Source organism: Pelecanus crispus, chromosome 8 (assembly GCF_030463565.1).
Source record: "Pelecanus crispus isolate bPelCri1 chromosome 8, bPelCri1.pri, whole genome shotgun sequence".
In the NCBI taxonomy this organism is placed as follows: Eukaryota; Metazoa; Chordata; class Aves; order Pelecaniformes; family Pelecanidae; genus Pelecanus; species Pelecanus crispus.
This window is the reverse complement of record NC_134650.1, coordinates 36,337,238-36,360,109: the sequence shown is the minus strand read 5'-3', so window position 1 is coordinate 36,360,109 and position 22,872 is coordinate 36,337,238. Positions and strand designations below refer to the sequence as shown.

The 22,872-nt window shown below is 37.5% G+C and overlaps 1 protein-coding gene across 1 annotated transcript in view; it reads right to left on the bottom strand.

Annotated features, from left to right (window-relative positions):
- DPY19L3 (dpy-19 like C-mannosyltransferase 3) overlaps nt 1-17,540 on the bottom strand; it is a 36,886-nt gene extending 19,346 nt beyond the window's left edge. Inside the window, exons 1-11 of the mRNA XM_009489217.2 lie at nt 17,423-17,540; nt 15,790-15,923; nt 8,718-8,808; nt 7,745-7,866; nt 7,398-7,543; nt 5,593-5,716; nt 4,686-4,820; nt 2,869-3,000; nt 1,649-1,750; nt 753-826; nt 349-507 (exon numbers count right to left, since the gene is read on the bottom strand). Coding sequence (XP_009487492.1) covers nt 349-507; nt 753-826; nt 1,649-1,750; nt 2,869-3,000; nt 4,686-4,820; nt 5,593-5,716; nt 7,398-7,543; nt 7,745-7,866; nt 8,718-8,808; nt 15,790-15,923; nt 17,423-17,528 — 1,325 coding nt within the window. The 5' untranslated portion in view covers nt 17,529-17,540. The remainder of the gene's footprint in view (nt 1-348; nt 508-752; nt 827-1,648; nt 1,751-2,868; nt 3,001-4,685; nt 4,821-5,592; nt 5,717-7,397; nt 7,544-7,744; nt 7,867-8,717; nt 8,809-15,789; nt 15,924-17,422) is intronic.
- Between the last annotated feature and the right edge of the window lie 5,332 nt (nt 17,541-22,872).

Genomic DNA, 22,872 nt, shown 5'->3' with positions numbered 1-22,872 from the left:
AAAGAAACTAACATGGTTTTCTATAAAGACACCCTTCCCCTGCTTCCCCTCCCTGCCAAAAAAACCCAACCAACCCTACACATACTTCAAAACTTCAACAGCAAACAAAAGAGCTGGAAGGAATCTAGGGAAGGATGTTGCTTTGTTTAGTCTTGTTACATCCTCTACATTTTTAGCTTTAATAGGAAGTTACTTATTTTGCCTGATCTCTCTATTATATGCCCTACTGTTTCCTTAGTACCTGTGGAAAGTAATACTGTATGTTGCTGTATTCAACTGTCAGTTCCTTAGCCTATTGAAGAAGAGAAAATTGATGAAAATGTGAATTATTTCAAAAACATATTTTACCTGAGGTTCCGAAAGGCAACAATTACAGCTGCTAGTGTCATAAGGAAGAGAACAAATACGTAGACGTAAAAAAGTAATGTATCCGAGAGTCTTGAAAAAGTATTTAATGGTAGTAAACCAAAAGCTTCTTCGCAAAGATATAGGTTAGCATCAAAATCTCTAAAGAAAAAAGAATAATCCTTATCATCATGTATTTCATAACTTGATGTCAAAAAGGACCAAAGTTTCCTTTTTTCCCCAAGAAGTTACAAAGCCACAGTTGTGTAGATTATTATGAAGGAAAATATATGACAAAAACATGAGGTAAAAATCCATGATTTATCACCAAGGTCTTACATGAGAACAACCTGCAGGCTTCACTTAATTAACTCATACAATAAAGCAAAATTGCAGCTAAATCATACCTTGTTGCCCCAAATCCAAATTTTGCTTTCAGGAATTTGAATATATGTTCATCTGACTCAAGATTAAGAATCTTCTACAAAGGGGGAAAAAGAAAGGAAATTATATTTTATGTATAAAAAAATTAAGCTTCACACAGTGAACAGTTTTTTCACCATTTAAATGAAACTTTGAAGCAACATAGGCTTACTGAAATAGGGTGCTTTGCAATCAAATAAGCATTCAGTTTGCAATTATGGTCCTGTGGTCCAAAGGACAAGTTACTCACTTTTTAGAATATTTTAGAATATTAGTTTCTTATTTACAGATAAAGATTATCCAGGACAAGTTGGGTTTAGCTGTATTTTTTTATTTCAATGACTTATCATATCTTACTGTGATACTTTTAATTCCCATGTGTACTAAATTTTAATCTGTTGATACAGATCTCTTGAAGAGACTAAGACTCAAAAGCAGAAAGAGTGTTACTGTCACTAACGCCTGCAGACATCTCTGCACAAGCAGCAACTAAAAGTATGGTATGGTCTACAGCATTTTTATAACAAGTATTCATTTTTAACTGCGTTCATTGAAAAGTAAATTCAGTGAAAAACTGCAAATGCTCAGCAGTATCAGAATGCAATATAAATCTACACTTGTTATAAAATTACAGGTGAGCTTCAAGTTACAAATATGTATTCAATTATTTGGTGTTAATTTATGAAGTTTTAAGAATATGTTTTAAAATCTATATACCAAAAAGATTAGCAAAACAATCTTTCATTTCTAGAACACAGTCTCTGAAATGCAGTGAAATCTCATTGCAATTTTTATTTAATGATATTACCGTAGATGGTTAACAAATAGCTTTTAACATAACATGTTTTGTAAGTTTCTATATTAAAAATTATTTGCTTACCTTGATGAATTTATTTATTAGGAGAGTCAAGCACAAGACTAATAGTACATGGAGGATAAGTTTCCCAAGCCTATTAAGCAAGCCACCCTTTTTTAGGTTTTTCTAGGAAGAAGAAAATATTAGTATTTCAGTACTTTTTTCTATGTATTTGGAACAAAATATTGGTATTTCAGTACATTTGTAAGCATTTGGAACAAGAGCGACACGGACTATTTGAAATAACTTATCTGATAGGCCTGATCAGGATCAAGTTTGTATTAGGTTCCTGTAAGCAAAAACGTGTACATAACCGAGTATCCAGAATAAAGACGTATTTCTTCCACAAAACTGAAGGAACAATACCATAAAAACTCCCCAGCGTATTGACCTGGCAGAGTTTTGTAACTAGCCAAAGAGCCTTCCTTCAGAGGTGGCCCCACTATATTTATAAAACTGCTGGCACCCAGTGACAACTGTGGCTGTGTTCCAAGACGACCCTAATTTCAATAGTATTGTGTGCCTTTTGAAACATCTATCATTAGACCTTCCACCTAAATATGGCAAAGGTGTTTTCTGCCTCTAACTGTCAGTTGATAGGATTTTGAGCAATTGTCCAGTTCAAAGCTCCAGATCATAGAATCGTTCTTTGGCTGCTCACAGGCAATGTCGAATAGGGGCAGACGTTGTGTAACTATAAAAAACACAGTCCTGATTTTAAAAGTTCATGGGTGAGAGACAGCAGGAGTAGCCCTGTAAGTTCATATATTCTGGTTAGAGGCTGTCATCAATGCCAGTATCAGAAAAGAGAGAACTGTAAATACAGGCAAAAATCCTAATCTTTGAAAGAAACAAAAGATTTTGGTAAGCTGAAGTTGACATGTGCCTAGTTCTCACAGAATATTTTGTTGGAGATCCATAAATCCAAGACAAGTCCTGCTGAAACAGGTGTAAAGTCCATTTACGCAATTTTTTTGCAGGATCCAAACTGCAGCTTGCACAATCATAAACGTTAATAGCAATCACAGAATTACGGTGTCTGATGTGCTTGGTTATGCTGTAGTTAGTGTAATTGAATTCATTATTTGATCATGCAATGTTTTTGTTGCTTTACACTATAGTAATTCCTCTAATTACTATTAGTAATTTAAGATTATAAAGCATATAAATTACTCATTTACCTATACGTATATATATTATCTCACACTCTTTATTTAGTACTACAAAAATATTTCAGTACCTACCTGGATTGTTCTTGCTATCAAGACAGAAGCATTGAAACTTATAAGTAATGATCCAAGAATCATAGAATTAAAGAACTGTAGGACGCACACTAGCAGTAATCCAGAAATCTGAATGATATAGAGCCACGTAACCTGTAACAATAATGAGATTTTTATGCCTACAAAACTTTACAGCCACAGCTGGTTCTCTTTGAATATGTTTTATAATTTATTTCAACATCAATTATTTTTATAAAAAATGTATCATCTTGCACTAAATCATTCCACTTAAAGCCATTACTATATCCTTTCTATATTTATGTCCTGAACTAGTTAGGTTAATATTTTATACCTATATTATACCTAGGGAAGCCTGATGCTATAATAACGCAGATAAGCTAAACAACTGCAGAGTGAGGAAAGTATTAATTACTTAATAATTGGAAGACGTTTTGTATTTTCTTTAGTCAAAGAAGTGTTTCTGTAGCATCTCCAATGTCTTTATGACTAAAGAGTTATAGCTCAGTGCAGTTCAGCAAGCAAATATCAGCTGATCTCTCTATTGTATAATAGCTTAGTATAGTCCTTTTTGAGCTATGCTAAACTATTACAAATGTTCAGCTGAATGCAAACACTAAAAACCAGCTGATTTTCTGATACAGTGGTACCAAAACATAAATTTTACCTGACACAAAGATCCTGACTTCAGTCTTGTATTACAATGGTGGTGTAAGTCAGTATCAAGTGGCCCAACTCCAACAGTTTTAAATAGCACTTTTTGGAAAATTAATACGGAGTAAAGAGTGGTGTAAGTCCATTTTAGTATAATTCAGAATGAAGGTGGTAGTTTGCCAACTTTTAGGGTAGCTGATTAACCACATTAATTGCTAACTTCAGCTTACATTTGCAGATATAATGAAGAGTTTAGAAACTGTTAAATAAACCACATTGATATGCAGCCACCACACTAATTTTTGGTTAAATTAATACAATCACTAATACTCAAGTCTTCATCAAATTTAAAATTAAATTAACAGGAATTACTCTTCATCCTACTGTAACCTTCTTTAACGTAAAGTCAGAACCTTTTTCAACTAATGTAAGCTTTTACAAGGTCTAAAATCTTCTAATTAGAATCTCACAGCGACATTAAATTCAAAGACAGTATCTTCATCTTCTACAGTACATTTCTATTTCCTAAGATTGACTGTAAATGATCCCTTATCTTCTTAGTAACGCTTGTTTTACTTTTTGGCTCATTCAGTTCAGCAACATAGCAGTGACAATGTTGTTACTTTGCGGTGTCTTTCAATGTACGAAAGATAACTGCTTCTCTTGAGCAATCTGACCTTCTTCCTTCTCTGTGGCACAGTGCCTGCACTTAACTCTCAAAAAAGGATGCACAATACTTGAGGCAAAATTCATACTTTGTTATGACTTCAGCTTAGCCAAAGAGTTCTTGTGCTACTTTTTTTTTTTTCCTGGCCACTTCCAGAGGACATGCTTAAGCTGTGGTATTAGATCAACTGTTATGATGGTGTTTAAAAGCAATCACTTAAGTGTCAAAACATAGCTGTGTCTAAATAAAACTAGACAAAAATTAAACAATATACGTGAATTACATAAAGTGAAATAAAATCAGCTGGAAAAAATCAGAAATGGTGTCGTTTTGATTATTCATTTTTACACTTGCAGTATATACACTGTGATTACTTAAGACACAAAGCAGCACAGTATTACTTTGGGCATCCAGGCCACTGGTTAGTAAAATACCTCCAACACTGTTAGCTTTATGACAGAAAAGAAAAAAATTTGATTATTTCCAAACATAATCTTACCTTTGCTGTGGGAAGCATGTCAAAACAGTCCAGTATGAATAATGCCAATGCTTGTATCAGCATCATAAACTGATTAAATTGCCAAGTCAGGCTGAAGAGAAATGTTGCTATGAATATAGCCATAAGTGTCAATTTCTGGAAGGAGGGAATGAAGTTTTATTTAACTTTATAGTTTCCTTCATTAAAAACCAACCAACCAAACAAACCCCAAGAAAACCAACCAAAACCCACCTTAATTTGGTTTTATTTTAAATTAATTTTTAAAACATTGATATGAGTTTTCTAACTGCAATAACTGCCTGGAGGATAATGAACATTTTTCAGTTACAGGTTCTTGTATTTATGCCTGTATTTTACCATTGTAATACCACTTGCAAGAAAATGGTGAGATCTCAAATAGTTTCAGCCCATAGATTAATATGCAATACGTGTTTTACTATGCTATAAATAGCAGTTATTTGATCAAATTGACGAGTAACAACTTAAGAACTGTTTGTCAAAGAAACTGTATCACCAATTTGCTTTTATTCTTGTAGATCAGGACAACCTCTTAAATTTGTAAAACAAATGAAATCAAAAGAAAATCCTTAATCTTTGTGCTTTACAAGCTTTTCTCCTGCCCAGTTTGAGTTACTCTCATGTTTTCTTAAATACACAGTACTGTTGTTTTGTACTCTTCAGAGCTTTCCTTTTACTTTTTTTCCAGCTGAGCATATGTATTCCTTTGTACTTCAACTACATCTAAACTAACAGAAGGCTCATCTGATTAATATTTTCAACATTATAAGTGATTTGTGTGTGTATATATATCCACTGCTATAAACGCTTATTAATTATTTTGTCCAAGGTTTTATAGACAGTTTTCTGATGCTAATTTTACTGTGTCATACTTGTTAGAAATACTTACTTCTTGAACAGGCTGTAAATGAGTTCTGAGTAGGTATGTGATGGCTGCTATCTGAACAGCAAAGAATGGTAGTGCCCAGTTCTCTCTTAAAGGAATGGTGAATTCTACTCTTGTAGTATCTATTCTGTACAAAACAAATGGAGTTTCATAAATTTAAACCAAATAAAACACCAAGTTGGTGACAGAGAGGATGCAATGACAGGCATCTTTGTGGTATTTTAATTACCTATTAATAAAAACAGAGGCTTTACACTCTAGTTCCTTCAACATGCCTGGCTCTAAAAAAACATGATTATGAAGGTTCTGCAAGTCATCCATTGTTTCTGTACCTCAAATGTTGTACTTTAGCTTCACTGACTGTTAGGAAACTTACACTATGGATTCAATCTTACTTACAAAGCACAGCTTGGGTAATTTAAAAATGAACAAGCAAACCCCAAAACAAAAACACTCGGAAAATCCAGCATGTGGAGTTTTCACGCCACAGGTAATTTTACTTCATTTTTTGGTTTGCAAAAAGCACATACAAGAATAAATAGGTACCAATTTCTTCACTGTGATCCCAGAGCATTGGACTTGAACAAACTGGTTAGGAAGTTCTGTCATTTTTTGAATGTTCTAACATAAAAAGTGTGTGATGGAAGTTAGTAAAAATTCCCCAAAGGGCAGTCATTTACAAAACCTGAACTGAAAGTTAAAAACAAAAAACAATTTCCTTTTTTCTTGTGTAGAGAAAATGTTTGCTAAAAAGGAAAGTAAGCAACACATCTGAAACATGCTTAGCTGGATGAAAAAAATGTCTAAAATGGAGTTACTCAGTAACCTCAGATGTACTTCATCTGGACAGAAAGTCTTTATCCAAAACAATTCCATGTACTTATTCTATTTGCATAAAGGATAACAGGCTTCCATTGTTCACGAATTATTAGAAAGATGGACAAAACAAATCTGCTCCAAATATTCTGTAAATGGAAAAGATGACCTCATGAAATAAACACGTGAACTACTGCACATTGCATATATTTTTAATTACTTTCATCTTCGGAGAAAGAAATGTTTTACCACTATATACCTGCAATTATTCTGTAATGGACATGCTTGCAGATAAACTTTACAGCTGCTGATTAACATATCAAATAGTTTTGACAGAACTGACACTGTACTTTTACTTTCTTGATTAATTTACAGATAACAGCCTATGTCACCAGTCTTAGCTTCATGCCAGCAGCTTACTGTTGGTGTAAAGCCAGTTCTTTAGTTTTTTCTCCCCAAAATGAGAATTCTTCAAGTGGTAAAGCACTAGAACAGCTCAATTACCATATTTTTTCTCTGCGTCTTAGTGCAGGAGATGCCTACAGAAATAAGGGAACAGAGAAGCTGAACTTCTGATGATCTCAGGTTGCTGAAGAAATCCCTGGAGGCTGGGTGTGGGGCAGTAAGGAGAGACCTGAAGGGCATATATGCAGGTGTCTGACACCTAAGGGATCCTATGCTGGAGAAGACACGGTACCTCCTCTGGAGATCCAGACAAAGCTTAAAGATGTAGTCCACTTTCAGAAACCAATTTAAGCCAGATTTTTCTACTCAAACTTCTTAAAATCCTACTCTGCAATGTCAGCTCATTTCTGATTATTTTCTAATTCTTGCGTATTATTTAAACTTTTTTTTTCTATTTTCTGGGTAATCTGGAGAGAGGCCTTATAGTTCCATTTTTTTGTCCAGTTAATCATGCATTTGAAGGTTTAATGTCTTACCTTTGAAATGAGGTACAATTTTAGAAAGGTCAAACGTTTAATCTCACTTACCTGTTTGTAATATACCAGCAAGCTGCCAACAACCCTGAAAGCCATGTTCCACTAAGAAGCCAGCTCGTTACATACAGAGCAATGACATAAACTGCCTGAAGTCCAAACAAAGTGTAGATATAAAAATAAACGGGTTCTAGGTATTGCTGTAAAACACAAGAATACTGATGTTGACATAAAACACTCATGGGGGGGGACTACACTTAGTATGAATTAGGTTCTGCTTTTACAAATTAAAAAGGTGTTAGGAATATTTCTAATTAGAAAATAACTAAAAAGGGGAGCTATGATTCACTGCGCAATCTTCATAATGCACTTACAATCTAAAGCCATAAATGCATGCCTACCTGAATTGGAAGAATCCTATACAGAATGCTGAGAAACACCTCCTGGTAAACATTCATTCTTTCAAGTATGTTAATTGTCCTCACAGATTCAGTTTTATTGTCATATACTAAACCATGTAAACCTTAACGATAAAGAGAAATTGAAATAGGAGATTGTCATTTTCCCTCTCCATCTTCATTTGAACAGTGAATAACTTTTTCAAAGGTATTTTAGGCTCTCTCATCAAAAACTGCAAACTTTGAGTCAAGGATTCAGATCACATTACCTCTGAATCAACATGACCTTCTGAGGTCTTCAGTCTCCCTGCTTCGAATGTGACTCAGAGTGCTAATTCAAGTACTATATATTTAGTAACATATAAAACATTTATTTTTACACTTACATTCCTAGCACAGAATCTGTGGTACATACTGGATCTTGAGAACCATTCCTGTCAGTACTTTGAACACAGGTGATGTTAATATTGACAAATGTGTGGTATAAGCAAAATCGCTAGGGAGCAACAGTTAAGTATCTAGAAAACGTGAGACTGTCACAGAAAACCGCATCATTGTATATGATTTCCTTGGAACTTGCTCATTGTGTCACTTACTGTCCAGGCAAACAGCAAAAAAGCTGTTCCCACAAAGAGCTCATAATTCAAATTAAACAAGAGAAGAATAAAAATGAAAGTAATATACTGAATAAACCAGCAAGGCTGAAACCTTAACAGATATGAAAGTTGTCCCTCAAAGTGATTGCCTTCATCAGAATGTGAAGGTGTGGCACAGAAAACAATGTATCATTGTGAAATTTATTACGTCCATAACTTAGTGGCTCCCTGGCGTATGAACAGAATAAATGTGTCTCCAGCACAATCGTTACACTATCTTTCACAGTTATGGTATTCCTTGTTCTCAACTTGATTTGAAAAAATATTAAAAATCATCAGCTGGCAACATGAAGTAAAACTTACTTTACAGTTTACAATACCTTGCTGGATGGAAGCAGCCTGAATCATCTGTTTGTAGTAGGAATAATAAAGTCCACATTCTGTTCTGAATGAAATTTCTCTTTCGACTTCCTGCAAGTGAAAGTTCAATAGTAAATTCACTTTCCATTTGCTTTTCACAGTCATATGAAGCTGCCTTCAACTCAAATTCTTGCTGCACCAGGGAAATTGACCTATACGGTGCCTTGAATCTTCAGGTTCACGCATTCTATACAACTTAGTTCAAATAAAGGTAAAATACATGGACAAATCAGGGTGAGAGGCAAATAGCTGAGGTGTCAATGCCTCTGTCAGCTGGGGAAATGTATATTCCTTTTGTGATTCTGATATGCTGTTTGGAAACATTTTTGATCTTTTGCTATTTTTTGGTAATAGTCAATGTTTAGATAGGTGCAGTGGCCAACAGCTGGACTTTAAAACTGCACATGCTTGCTCCATGCATTTAACCTTTTCTTCCAGATGTAGATATCCCATAGCGTTCCATGGCTTTGCCACCTTAAGGCTCAATTAATTCAGTGTGCTACACCTGGGACTGCACCGTGATGCCACTCTGAGATTTCAGCTGGCAGGGTATGCTGCTACCCACTTGTTTAAATGCTGTTTCTTGCAGGAAGCCAGCTGTTCATCACTCTCATGCTTAAATTATAGGTTAAAGGAAAAGCGATTCTTTACTTGGTTTTAGGTGTAGGTAAAGTTACTACTTTTAATTTAAAAATGTTAAAATTATTTAAACTAGGTACACTTCAAACTATGCCTCTTTCTTGGCTGACATTGCAGCAGGGGGAGTCTAGTGAGATATGAAAGCTCTCCTAGAGAAAACTGCTCTCAGTACAGGATCTTTGCTTTGGAATTCACCTCCTTTTGTTAACTCATTAGTTGTGAAGACCTAATGAAATTTAACAAATTCAGAGGCTTGGGCAACCACATTTCAACAAAATAAAACTTCATGAACAACCAATCTGAAGAGAAATAATAGGCATCTTATACAAAATTGCTTTATTATTAGTGATCTTTTTAGTAGTTTACATAAAAACATCCCAGCAAATATCTCTCGTAAGCAGTAAGTTACCAGTGAGATTCCTGTATGTGGTATATGCAAGTCATTGATAAATTTAAATGTGATTTCTAAAAATAATCTTATTAATTCAGGTTTCTTTACAAAAAGAACATTAGTGAAATAACAGAATGTTACTGTTTTCTGAGATTTTCATGAATGCCATTCTGGTTAATGCAACCTTGCACAGAATCCCAAGACTTTCATCTTTCTTATACAGTCCCATCTCTTTTGCTGGAACGGAATCAGTACTACTTTCAGAGCTAGCATAAAGCTAGATAAAAAATCATGTTCCTCCCTCCTCTACTGCCCAGTACAGAATTTTATCTCAAAACATGTGTTTTAGCGAAGTCAACTGTTGACAAACTAAACCAATATTAGTTCTGGTCTGAGAAAAATCAACAAATAAAACCACATCTGATTCAATGTAACATACAAATCACTGTAGTACTAGGAGAAGAAACTGACATTGCCACGAAGTACTAAAAGCCACACACCTAGCAAACTGAGAATGCTGGATTTGGAACAAACTCTAGTTTCAAATTCATCACTACTGAAAAGTTTTCTAATACCAAAAAGTGGCCAATTGTAAGTGCTCATAAAAAAAAAAAAGAAAGGAACGTTAGTATTTGGAATTTATTAAGGGGGAGAGCATAGTCACAGAGGGGGATCTTATTAGCAAAAATGCATTCAAACATGATTAATTTGTAATCCTGGCGCCAGCTGTATTCAACCAAATGCTATACTTTATGAGACAAACACTAGTGAGTTTTACATCTGCTTCATGCTAAGATAACATCTGTTTTATTCACTCACAATACTTTTCCAGTTCTACAGCAATTTATACTTTCCCTAGTATTCCATGTCAATAAAAACATGCAGACTTATGGGTAAGCATTATAACAGCACGTTTATCTTTCTGTATAGTCAATTTGTGAGTCTTTAACAAAGAAGTTATCACTGTTCCAAGGAAAAAAAAAAATCCATCCTCCAGGATACATACACAGTTGCATGTGATTTCAGTTTATGCAATTGTGTCCTAATAATATTAAGCATTCAAAAAAATTACAAAGGACTTCCTCTCAAGGGCAGTGCAAAATTCTAGAGCTTAGGTTTCCTCAAACTCCTTAACCAAGTCATTCAGAATACTGAGCAAGCAGCCAAAGTCCGAGTTGAGTTTTTCTATAAATAAAGAGCATAAGCAAAGCTCCAATTACTTTTCTTTTTTGACAAAGCTGAGACACAATTTGCGTAATTGAAAATATTTTTAGTTGTTCAATTTAAGATCAGAAAGATTTGAAAATTGTCTCAACCATACAAGTGGAAACTTAATACAGACAGCTGCAATCAACGTTCCCGGTTGAGAATCATGCCTTCAGCAAACGTATTTAATCCTTGTACATGGTCTCTTGGCTGGTTAACCTCATGCCCATCTGTTAGAATGGCATCGTTCCTACTCACATCAGACTTCTGATCCAGAGTAAAAGTACCCATAACAACTCAATGCATACTTCTTTGGAAAAGTACCACCGAAGTACTGGACTGCCCTCCTCCTCTTCCTGGCTTATGCAGTCACTTCGCAGAGTTCTAATTAGCTGGCTACCCATTTCCACACATTTTGTCATCTTTCTTTTATATTCAAAATGTAAAAGGGGAAACTATAAGCTCTCCAGAGAAGGAATCCCAGGATTCTTATCCTGCATGTCTGAAAGTTTAAAATTTGGTATTTTTATTCCTGACTTCTTGCAAGCAGCAATTTTATTAAAGGAAAATTCAGTAACAGTATCTAAATGCTTACTCAGAAGGAATGAAGAACAAATGAAAGCTCTGATGTTTACCCATTTGTGTTACAGTATTAATTTGCTATGTGGCCTTGGCTCATTCCTGTTCAAAGTTTCTTCAGAGTTTGTGTTTGAACAAGCAACACAACAGCTGACAGGAGAGGTGATGTAATTCTCTCCCCACCGTCCACCCTATTTTGTTATTTTCATAGTAGAGCCTGTTCCCAAAAGATACTATACTTGAGGACCAGTCACTAAACTGCTATTGAAAAATCAATGAAAATAAACTTGCCATTCTATATGTGTCGTGCTAGAAAGTTTTCAAAAAACTGAGAAAGGATCTTCGGATAAGAAATCTGTTTTGGCTTTCACCATCATAAACAGAAATCTTTGTTGTTTTAATGCATATGAAAAGAGATCCAAACTTTTTTCTTCAAAATTGTTTGGTCAAGGTAAGTGATTATAACCTTCTGTGACCCCTGCTGGAAGTGTACACAAACATAGCTTCTGACTATGTGACATGGTATTCTGCATTCTCTTTTTTTTCTGTTGTTCTTTCAGGAAGTCTTGGAATAAAAAGAAGAGTACCAATCATGTACCTCTTTCATAGCATAAACCACTCTTCAAGATCTGCACTTGCAGTTTTTCTGATAAGAAAACAATTTTACATCTTTCTCCAATGACCATGGCAAATTTATAATAGCAGGCATATTTATTAGCAAATAAGAACAAGATTCACACATACTGAAGCAGCTGAAATCAATGCACTGTTGAAAGTCATATTCAAAATAGAACAAAACAGTGTAACAACCATAGAACAGTTTTTCTAGTTGGATGAACCATTCCTGGAAGACACCCAAAACTGAACTGGCTTTCCATGAATTCCAACTGAAATTACAGAAAGGCAATCACTACTCCAAGTGTATGTGCAAGTTGTGACTTCAATTATTTAGAAGTTAAGAATCATGACTGCGCTTAATGAACTCTTTTTACTTTGAATTTTTAGGGTTGAATACAATTGGCAAACTGCACAATTTTGTGACTACGCAATCGTGACATTCATATACCAATAGGGTCTTCAAAACAAGTATTTCACCTTTTGTACCTAAATGTTGTATGTAAAAACCTCTGCCTAGTATAGCTCAAAAGTGTCAGATAAACACTGCAGACCGTCTTCTACTGATGTACTAAGAGAGGAGTACCTTCACGTAAAAGAAAAAAACGACAAAACAAGTCTCCCATTATGTCTCACTATATAAATTCAGTAGCCATACATACCCTTTTGTGTCTGAATTCTTACCATCTGACTAATTGTGCTTACTGGAAGAAAGGAATGAAGTTCAAGGGGATAATATGTTGTTATACAATTTTAGTATCAGAGTTCAGCAACATAAAACCCCCAAATTTGCACTGTTTACAGCCAATTCAGAGTGACTGAAGTTAGTAATTTAAAATGTATGGAAATACAACTGATTTAGAATTTATTTTCTTTTCTATGTTTCAGAGTAGTGGTGATGCACTACTATGTTTCATAGGCATGGGGGTTAATGAAACACTGGATGTGTGTTAGTATTGCATCCATTTATTCTATATGTAATGTTTAATTAAAATAATATAACCTCTGTGCTTCATTAAGCAAGACATGCAATAATTGTCTGCCAAGAATTAGACAGTCCGCCCTTCTAAGAATTTGGGCTGGGGTACACATTAAAATAAAACTTACTCTTCCAAAATTTTTTAGAAAATTCAGTTAATATATGCAAAAATATATGCTTTGGCCAGACTATAAAATGTTAGAGGAAAAAAGCAAATTTTCCATTTATTTTCAATGTAATTTTTGAGGATCTCAGATTGTTCCATGAGGTATTTTATTCTTGTCTTTTACTAGTATATGGTATGTGCTGTAAATATAAGATCAGCCAATTCAGAAATGCTGGAAAATACATACATACATCTAGAGATACTACAATGTCCACTCATACATATAGGCACAGAGATGCCTATATACTGTTCTACAGATGTTAGGATGAGCCTTCCTGTCTCAGCTTTGCAGGAAATTTCACAGGCTCTTCATAGGTAGTCTTTTCTTCCCATACTACTCATAAAACAGTATTTTGTTTAAACTTTATCTCATCGATGTATTCTTTCTCTGCCTAGCTAAGTGCATCAAAATATACAGTTTAGATTTCTTATCTTGCTGTTCTCACTTATGGCCACAAAATGCTCTGATACGGATACTGGCAAGAAAACAAGTCTAGACCATATTTACATTAACAGTAAAACCTTGGAAAGCTTTGTGTTAATCGAAGTGAAAGCACAGTCAGAGTCTGACTTGGCAGACAATTGTAGAAAATTTGATCAGACTTGACTCATCCCCAACCTTCTTTGTATTTGCAAATAAACTGCAGGGGATACTACCTGTTTGGTCTCAAGCTGTAATAAATAATTTGAAAACAAATCTTTAAAAATACCTTTGAATCTCGCTTGGGACGTGTTTACAAAATAAATTGCATTTGTCTGATCAACCAAGTTAAAGTTATAGCTTTCTATTTGGGAAGATATCCTCAGAAACAATGTAAGTTGAGAGTGTGCACATGAAAAACACAAACCATATACACCCACTGAACACATAGCTCCAAAAAGCCAGAGTATGTACGAAGCCTGATCACTTCTGGCTCTGTGTTACAACTGGTTATTTCATCTCTAACAATACATGAAACCTCATTAAAGCTTTTCCTATTGTTATCAGTTTAAAACTAGCACTGTAGCCACATGCATTCTCTGGTGGAGTTCACATCTTACTGAAGAAGGTATAATGTCAGACCAGAGAATATCTGCATCTGTTTCTCCTTTAACCTCCTGGTAGATGAACTTTATGCTTTTTAGAATCTTTCCATCGAATTGGCTGAAATTGCTCACGTTCCAATGTTCCTAGTTATCATATCAACTCCATAGGATGAAATGAGAGCTACAGAGACAACAGAATCCAGACTAAAAGTATCTAGAGGGTTTTATTTCAGTTTTGATAGCTAATGGCATTCTAGTGTACTTAAAATGAAAACAATATCAAATAAAATGAGCATTTCATCCATTGGGGGGCAACTTAATTGCAACTACAGACCTGCTTCTCTCAGTGAACTTTGTGCCCCTCTGTACCAGTTCAACAGAATAAAAAGGCTGTATCCATTACGTTCATATATTGCCACAAGTCCACGCCCGTTTGTACTTCAAAATATACAATACCTGTGAAATTAATCAATACTTGCTTTTGGAAGGAAAAGGCAAACCGAAGGTGTACCTTCATTATATATACAATCTATCTATATATTCAAAGAAAGATGAGAGTGGGTACAAATAGTATTATATGTATAATACAACGGCAATTGTTTCGGTAAGTGCCAACTATTTCTATTACAGGGAATATGAATGTGTCTGGGACAGAAAAAGTGCGTAGTATAGAAAAACATATTGCAATGCAAGTATTTCAATTAAATATACATAGTCTTGGAATAATGTAATACGTAGACCTAACAGAGTGAATTTTAGGCATCTAAAGGGAAAATGACTCACCTGTTTCTTTTCTCTGGTTAAATTAAGATATGGGTACAGCTGCATTATTTTCCCATGCAATGACTCTAGGAAAAAACTAGTCAGTCCTGGATCTTGGGAATGGTTGGTTTGACATTGGTGAATGTCTGAAATATGTTTTGAGGTTTGCACACTTAGGATAACATTATATAAAATTAGTATTGAATAGTAAGAGACGGTGCCTAAACTGTATTACAATATCACACTATAAATACAATTAAAGAATTGTGTGTCAGGATTTTGCATGTTGTTTATTTTAACTGGGTTTTGTTTGGTTTTGGATTGCTTTGAATAAAAGAAAGATGACTACAGAGCAACATATAGTAGATTGCTGAAATTCTCTTCTAGATAATGATCAATAGTTGGAAGAACCATAGCTACCACTCAGGCAGGAGCTGTGTAGCAATGTTTTTAGAGAAAGACTGGGGAAAGGTATTTATAGAAATGATCAAGTATTTAAAAAGTGGTGGGAAGGGAAGCACAGCTTTTTTTAAATTAAATTTTTAAAAATGAAATATTCTATGTTTTTGAGCAAGTTACAAGACAAATACATAAATAAGTGAAATTTCAACTAACGCTCATGTTAATGCTCTATGAAAACACTGATGAAACTATGAAAATGACTGTTACCTTAATATTGGAAAACCACAGGTCATTTTCATGTAGTGTGGCAACATAAACAGAAGTAAGAAGTCCAAGAGAGATGGCAACAATTCCACCAACAGTTATTGAGAGTATGTTCCACAGCTTTCCACCTGTATGATCTTGGAAGAAAAATATTTCACTCTGTAATTGTGAAACACATAATCCATCTTAAAGGAATTTTGGAAACTCATTTATACACTGCCTGTGCTAGTACAGTTTACTTTCTGTAGCTAACAGGACACTTGGTTTTAAGAGGTCTTTATGGAGATGGTGGTTTTTATTTTCCCATATAGCAAACTCTGAGTATTTTATTCACATGCGAAGTGAAATAAGGTGTGCCTTAACTGGTAAAATGTAGTTACAGTTTAAGAACACCATGATCCTATACAAATCTAGACAAATACCATACCTAATTTGTAAATCTAAATTGAAATATCTTCCAGGGCAACTTTTTTAATTAAGGCAACACAGGATGACTGTTAGATCACAAAATAAGAAATTAAAATCCTTTTCACATGTCCTCTTCACACAGCTGCCTGTTTTTTGGGGGTTTTCTTGGGTTTTGTAAAAAACAACACTGAAGGTTCAGAAGTCTCACTAAATACACACAAAGAGACTGAACAGTGGCCAAAGCAGCCTTTGATAATGGTGTCATGCTTTGAATTACAGATTACCTCCTACTGACACCAGAGTAAGATTATAGATGGAATCAGGGGAAAGCAAGGTTGAGTTTCTAGGTAGCTCAATCAATTTATTGTAACCTTACATTCCTGGTTGTTTTAGTTTTTGGGGTTTTTTTAATGTTGATATTAATATGGATCTTAGTGATCTGGAATTGTATCTTTGAAATGGCTATTTCATACTGTGTGTGACATCGACATAATGGGTACCAAATACACAATTCAACAGAACTGAGGGCTGGGCTTGATGAGAACTATGATCACTTTCCCATTTTGTCTATAGCCTAAGTGTACTTGTGTAGAAACAACAATGTAACTTTCCTTTCATCTACCCAAACTGCATTCATAGAAACATTGGAATTTAGATCAAAACATCCCTTAAAATAAGATAATTAAAAAAACCAAACCCAACAAACTTTGCCAACTCTAAAGTTATAATTCTAAACAAAAACGGTGTCACTATTTCATTACTTAAACAGATCCTCAAATTAAGACACTTAATATCTCTTAAATTTACCTAGCTAATCTGTCCTATAGTCAAAAAGCAAGGGTTTGCAGATAAATTCAGTTTTCATGTACAATCTGCTTATATTTAAGTACGAGTCATCAGAAGTCTTCAAATCCTTTTATGTTACCAATGATTTGAACCGGGATTCGTTTAAGAACCTACAATGGCTATATGAAATCTGACAGTGTGTCGCTGACAATAAATTGAAAAATACTGTTCTTACCAATTTAAATTAGGATTTTAAAAGAGATGAGATTGACGTGCAGTAATCTGCATGCCCTCTGTCTCATCCAATTAATTTTGGTGACAGATATTAAAGTATGAAAATGTATTTGGTACATACCTAGTTCTAACCTGTGCTTAGGACAGATACCAGAAGCTAAACATTACTAAAAAGCCGTAATGTTACAAAATCCTTTTCATTACCCACCAGACAGAATTTTCCCATCAGGCTTCACATTCTTCTCCTCTGAAGGCTGATGATCTCCAGCCGCTTCTGTGCCTTTTTCAACCCTTCTCTGTCTTACAGTTGTCATGATGTCAGTCACTTTAATTCATTATTCTTCAGTCTGACTCCTAAATGGACACATGCAAGCAATGCATCTTCCTACCCAAACATTCACTTAATACCGTATGAAATATCTGAAACCCAAACCATATTTTACTGCCATCAGAAACTTTGACTTACAGAACTATACTGTAGTTGAAGTGTATCTTACAAAAATGCAAGATTTTAAAAATTTTTACAACTCAGAGCGCAAATTATAGAAAACATTATCTTAAATTTGTGAAGACTTAAGTTCACAATTTTACATATTCTTGACCGGGTTTTCAGAATGATTCATTATTTTGACTGCCCTCACCTTTGGCCCTTGACTCAAAATGCACACCAGGCTCCACTTCTTTGAAAAAGTGTAAGCCCTTCAAAGAAAAATTAGTCCTTTCAGAGTATTTTCGTTGGGCACCTGAAATAGAAAGCCGGTTGTTTAAATCTTGGCTTTCAGGAGATCCTGAAAAAGGAGGCCATAAGATGCAAAAACGATGCCAGAGAATACGTGCTACAAAAAACGAGAGACAGCATTAAAAAAATCCTTGATGTTTTATACTATTAAAGCACCATAAAATTTGAGAACGTTACAAAAAAAGCAACAAAAATGGGCAGCTAGTCCTTCCCCTGTTAATTCCCAGGTGCGCTCTGCTCTGTGAGCATGGTCCATACATAAAACTGCTTCAACCTGCCACTCTACATTTGAAAATCAATGATGTCCCACCCTGAATGCAAAAATCTGCTACCATTCCCAGAGCGCAAGCACTGATATTTGTGTAACCACTGGTAATGCTCCAAGAAATACGCCTCAGCTGCACAACTTTGTTGTTTTAAAGCTTTTGCAGTGGATTAGCTTCATCTCTTTCCCTCATGCCTGGGAAAACACGTCGAGGGACCTACGTGAGCACACATCTGAGTTGGTTGTAACTAGCTGGTTGTAGAAAACCCTACAATTAATTAACACAGGCAAGATGGCCATCATAACCACGCTCTTCCTTTGCACTGCCAGTCGCAGCCGGCTCTCCTCAGCGCCTTATGCCGAAGGGAAGGGTTTTGCCCGGCACACGCGGGAAAGCCCCGGCAGGGCGCCGGGAAGGCAGCGTCCCGCCTCCGTCCCCGCAGCCGCCTGAGGTGAGCGGGGCGAGGCGAGGCCCGGGGCCGCGGGGCGGGGGCAGGCGCCGCGGCTGCAGGCCGGGCCCGGGGGCACGGAGGGGAGCCCGGGGCAAGGCGGTCGGTGGCGGCCGGGCAGCGCGGCCGACAGGCGGGAGGGCGGCTGAGGACGAGCGCGCCTGAGCCGACGGCGAGAGGGCCGCGGCCCCGGGGGGCGGGCGAGGGCGGGAAGGGGAGGCAGGAGGGCCGGGCCGGGGGCCGCGGCTCCCCCGGCGGCCGGGGCGGGCCCCGCCACACAGCGCCGCCTTTCCGCCGCCCGCGGCGGTGCCGCTCGCTGCGGCCTGCGCGGCCCAGCCCCGCGCGGCCTCCGCGGCCCGCCCGTCGCCTCTCCTCCCCTTCCCCTCCGCACCCCCGCTGGCGGGGCCGATACCTGCCGGCGCTCCGAGGGCCGCGGGTCGCTGCGGCGGCTTCTCCTACCGGGGCCGCCTGCGCGGAACCGCCCGGGCCCCGCCGCGCGGAGGGGAAGGGGCGGGCGCGGCGGCGCCCTTCGTTCGCCCCTGCCGGGCGGGGCGGCGGCGGGGCGGCGGCAGGCGGGCCGCGGGGCTCGGCCGGGCGCGCCGGTGGGCAGGCAGCAGCCGCCGCCGGACGGGGGAGGCCCGCGCGGGGAGGAGCTGCGGCCTTCGGGGAGTGGGCGGGCTGAGGGCCGGGGCCGGGCTGGCGGGTGGGGCGGCCCGTCCGCGCCCCGCGGCGGGGCTCGGGGCGGCACTTCCAGCCGCCGGGCTCGGCGGGCGCGCCGGGCTTCCTCTGCCAAAAAAAGCACGGCGGGGACAAGGCTGGCTGCGGAAGCAGAGACGCGCGAAATCGCCCCCGTCTCCAACTCGCCCCTCCCCGCCCCGAAAGGGATTTGAGTAGCTTGAATTTCAAAAGGCGGGCTTGCGGCGAGCGCCTGTCCCCGCGCCGGGCCGTGAAAACGCAGCCAGCGAGGCGGGCGGGCCCGGCCCGCGAAGCGGGGTCTGCGGCCCCTGCGCGCTGCCGCCAGGGCCGGCCCGCCCGCCTCCGCCCGCCTCCCGCGCCGCGGGGCTTTCCCTCCCGCGGGACTCGCAACAGGCGTCAAGGCTCTTTTCCAAAATTGTGAGGTGGAATTTATTTTTAGTGGTTTTTTTTTTTTTTTTTCCCGAAATAAATGTAGTTCCTGATACATGTGAAGTGATTTTTTTTAATTTAAATTAATCCTAGACAGTAGAGCTGTATTTTGTATTCGTTATAAGCTCCATTGTATTTCTTGATGAACTGCAGCATAAACATGCAAGAGGAGAAAAGACCTTTATCTCCGTAGCAGAAAGATAATGGAAAAATCAGACTTTTTTCTACTTAACAGGTACAACCTACCCTTACAATAATTCTTTACTGTAAATGTTATTTGCAGTGTCTTTAAAGATAGTTGTCATAGAAAACAAAAAAATTCCCCTTAAAACCTTTACCAGCGTGCCAACCCCCAGATCCTAACGCAGAAAGCAGATTTCCCAATAATCCATACAAATTCTGTGAACAGGTGGGGATAGAGTTCCCTTCTTCAGGACAAGATTAAGTTGATTTTCATGGTTCATTGGCAAAGTTGGCACTTCGAGCAAAAAGAGGTATGAAATTCATAGAAAACATGCTCAGAGATGCCAAGCAAATGGTGTAACTAGTAATCATCTTGGTAATTCAGAGCTTGAAGCCATCGACTTAGGACATTAGAAATCAATCGATTCTTCAGTATATGTCTTTGCACACTTAGTATGTTTTATAAGTATTTTTTAGAACAGAACGATTTTCTCTTACTTCCTCTGATTAAGCTCTCCAAATAGTTCAAAATTTCTACTCTTAAGTCAATTTACAACAAACAGACTAGCCATACTTCTCTTATTTTTTTGAGCAGTAAGGCAGGTGGTACATTTGTGGGGAATGTTTAATGGAATTGAATGGAATGGAATATGGAAACTGAAGAATTATGGGCTTTACAATGGATATTAAGATTTACCTTAACTGTTATCACTAACAGCATCACTGCCGCATCATACGTGTCAGGTGTTTGTTAAAATGAACACGATGTATACAGATGATACAAGTGATTTTACAGTGTAAATAAGAAAAATATCTTGAGTGTGTGTACATTTTTGTGTAAAGAAGGTCAGATAATGTACTCACATTTCTGAGAAGGGAAATGCTGTGGAAGATGTTTCCTAGAAGGGAAATTCTGTTTATCCACTACCTGTAAAGAGACCAATGCAAAGTACAATCTACACAGAACAAAAAGTTGCAGAAATAGTTTAGAAAACATAATCATTTAAGAGCTTTAGGAGTCTGGTAATTACATGTGTTCAATAAATTTGGACCACCAAAAGCCTGTTCTCTATAGAACCAAAACTTGGGTAGATCTTGAACTAAATAACAGGCTGTGTAGCGTGGTTGCCAACAGGCAATAGTGCTGAGAAGAGTGGGAGTTACAGTCGTCTTAATTCTGTGTTTTATGATGCTGTGCAAATATATGATATATTTGTATGTGATAAGTTACTATGGTCAGTTGAAGTTTTCCATTTTGTGGAAATGATTGCAGTACAAATTCTACTGACGTTCCCAAACTACTAACGCAATATACATTGTAAAATAGCGTTACTTGAACTGAAAACAATTTATGTAATAGAAAAGCATTAGACAGCCTTACGTAGTGTTTAATGTACCTGAGAGTAAATGTTACCTTTAAGTAATTTTAGAATAACTAATCAGCTGTACCCATCACTTTGAAATATTAGCACCTATTGTTCAAGCTTCAAATAGCAGATTAGACAGTAGGGAAAATAAAAAATGCAATTTTTTCCCAATTCTATATAATATTTTAACAAGTCTTATTTCCTGTTGCACTAAGTGTTTGGGTACAGCACTAGAAAAAATGGAATGGGAGACAAACCCTCTGCCCTGATCCTTTGTCTGAAAGTACTCAGAACAGATGAATCTGATGCTTTTACCTAATATTCCAGGGACAACACCTGAAATACAGTAATAGCTGGAAAGTATCACACTACAGCATTCTTTACTACCTCTTTTTGCCAGGGACTAGAGCAACGTTAAGTGTAAAAAGAAAAAATCCTATGTCATGAGGGAGCTACACCTGAGAGTTAACAACATATTCTCACTGAAACAATGTATTAGGCAACACAACCATTGATAACAGGATTTAATGGTTTAAGTTGCGACTATACAGAAAAACTAAAGAACCTCTAGATTGATATTAATCTCTTCAAATTGTATGATAAAATTTAAAGTAAAATACATCAGTGTAGCAAGCAATCAGTAATACTGCATTATTGTATTATTACTTTACACTTGCCAAGGCAGCAAAAGGATATTATTTATCAATATCCTTGTTGCTCATGGTGTTCCAACTAGATCATATGGTAGCAAGGTCTTAACGTTACTACCAAGATACCCATAATCCCAACAAGCTTTAGTCAAACATCTACAAACCATAGTGTACAGGAAATGGTTGAATGAAACTTTAAATTATGTTTCTTTATACTGTTTACATTTGTGCTTTCTCTTGGATTGTCACATTCAATACCGTAGAAAGAGCTACTGTGAGCTAGAAACACAGGAGTCGTCAAGTTCTGCCTAAGTACATTTTGAGTCTAAAACTGCAATCTTTTTAGTTGCTGTTCAGCAGGCATATGATACGTTGCAAGCATGTCAAATTTATAGCTTATTTTGTTTCAACTTTTAAAGTTTGTCAGGTGCCTGAAGTTTTGCTTTTGGGCAAAAGCATCTTAGTTTTACCAATTCAGAGTTTTTTTACCTAGCTAATATTAAGTCGAGTCAGTATTAATGGTGTTTCACTTTGAGTGGCTCAGTGTGACAGCTCTTTTCCAAATATGCCTAGAAGGGACTGCAAAAAAAGAACAGTAGCATGGTACATTTACTTTTCAGCAATAATTCTGACTGTAAATACTTGCCAGAGATATAGGGCAGAGTGATTCCAATCCCACTGATGCGTGGCAGGGCTCTAACCTATTTTCTCCTAATTCCCAGGAGTGTTACAGTCATCAAACGTTAGGTCAGTGCAGCTCTATGCCAACAAGCTGCGTGTCCAGTCCCATTTCTGCAAAAGCTGCGACGTTCGGCAGGAAGCATGGTGCCCTTTCTACTGGCAGCAGCAGCCCGGCTCTGGGTTGGCCAGCGCTGGTGAG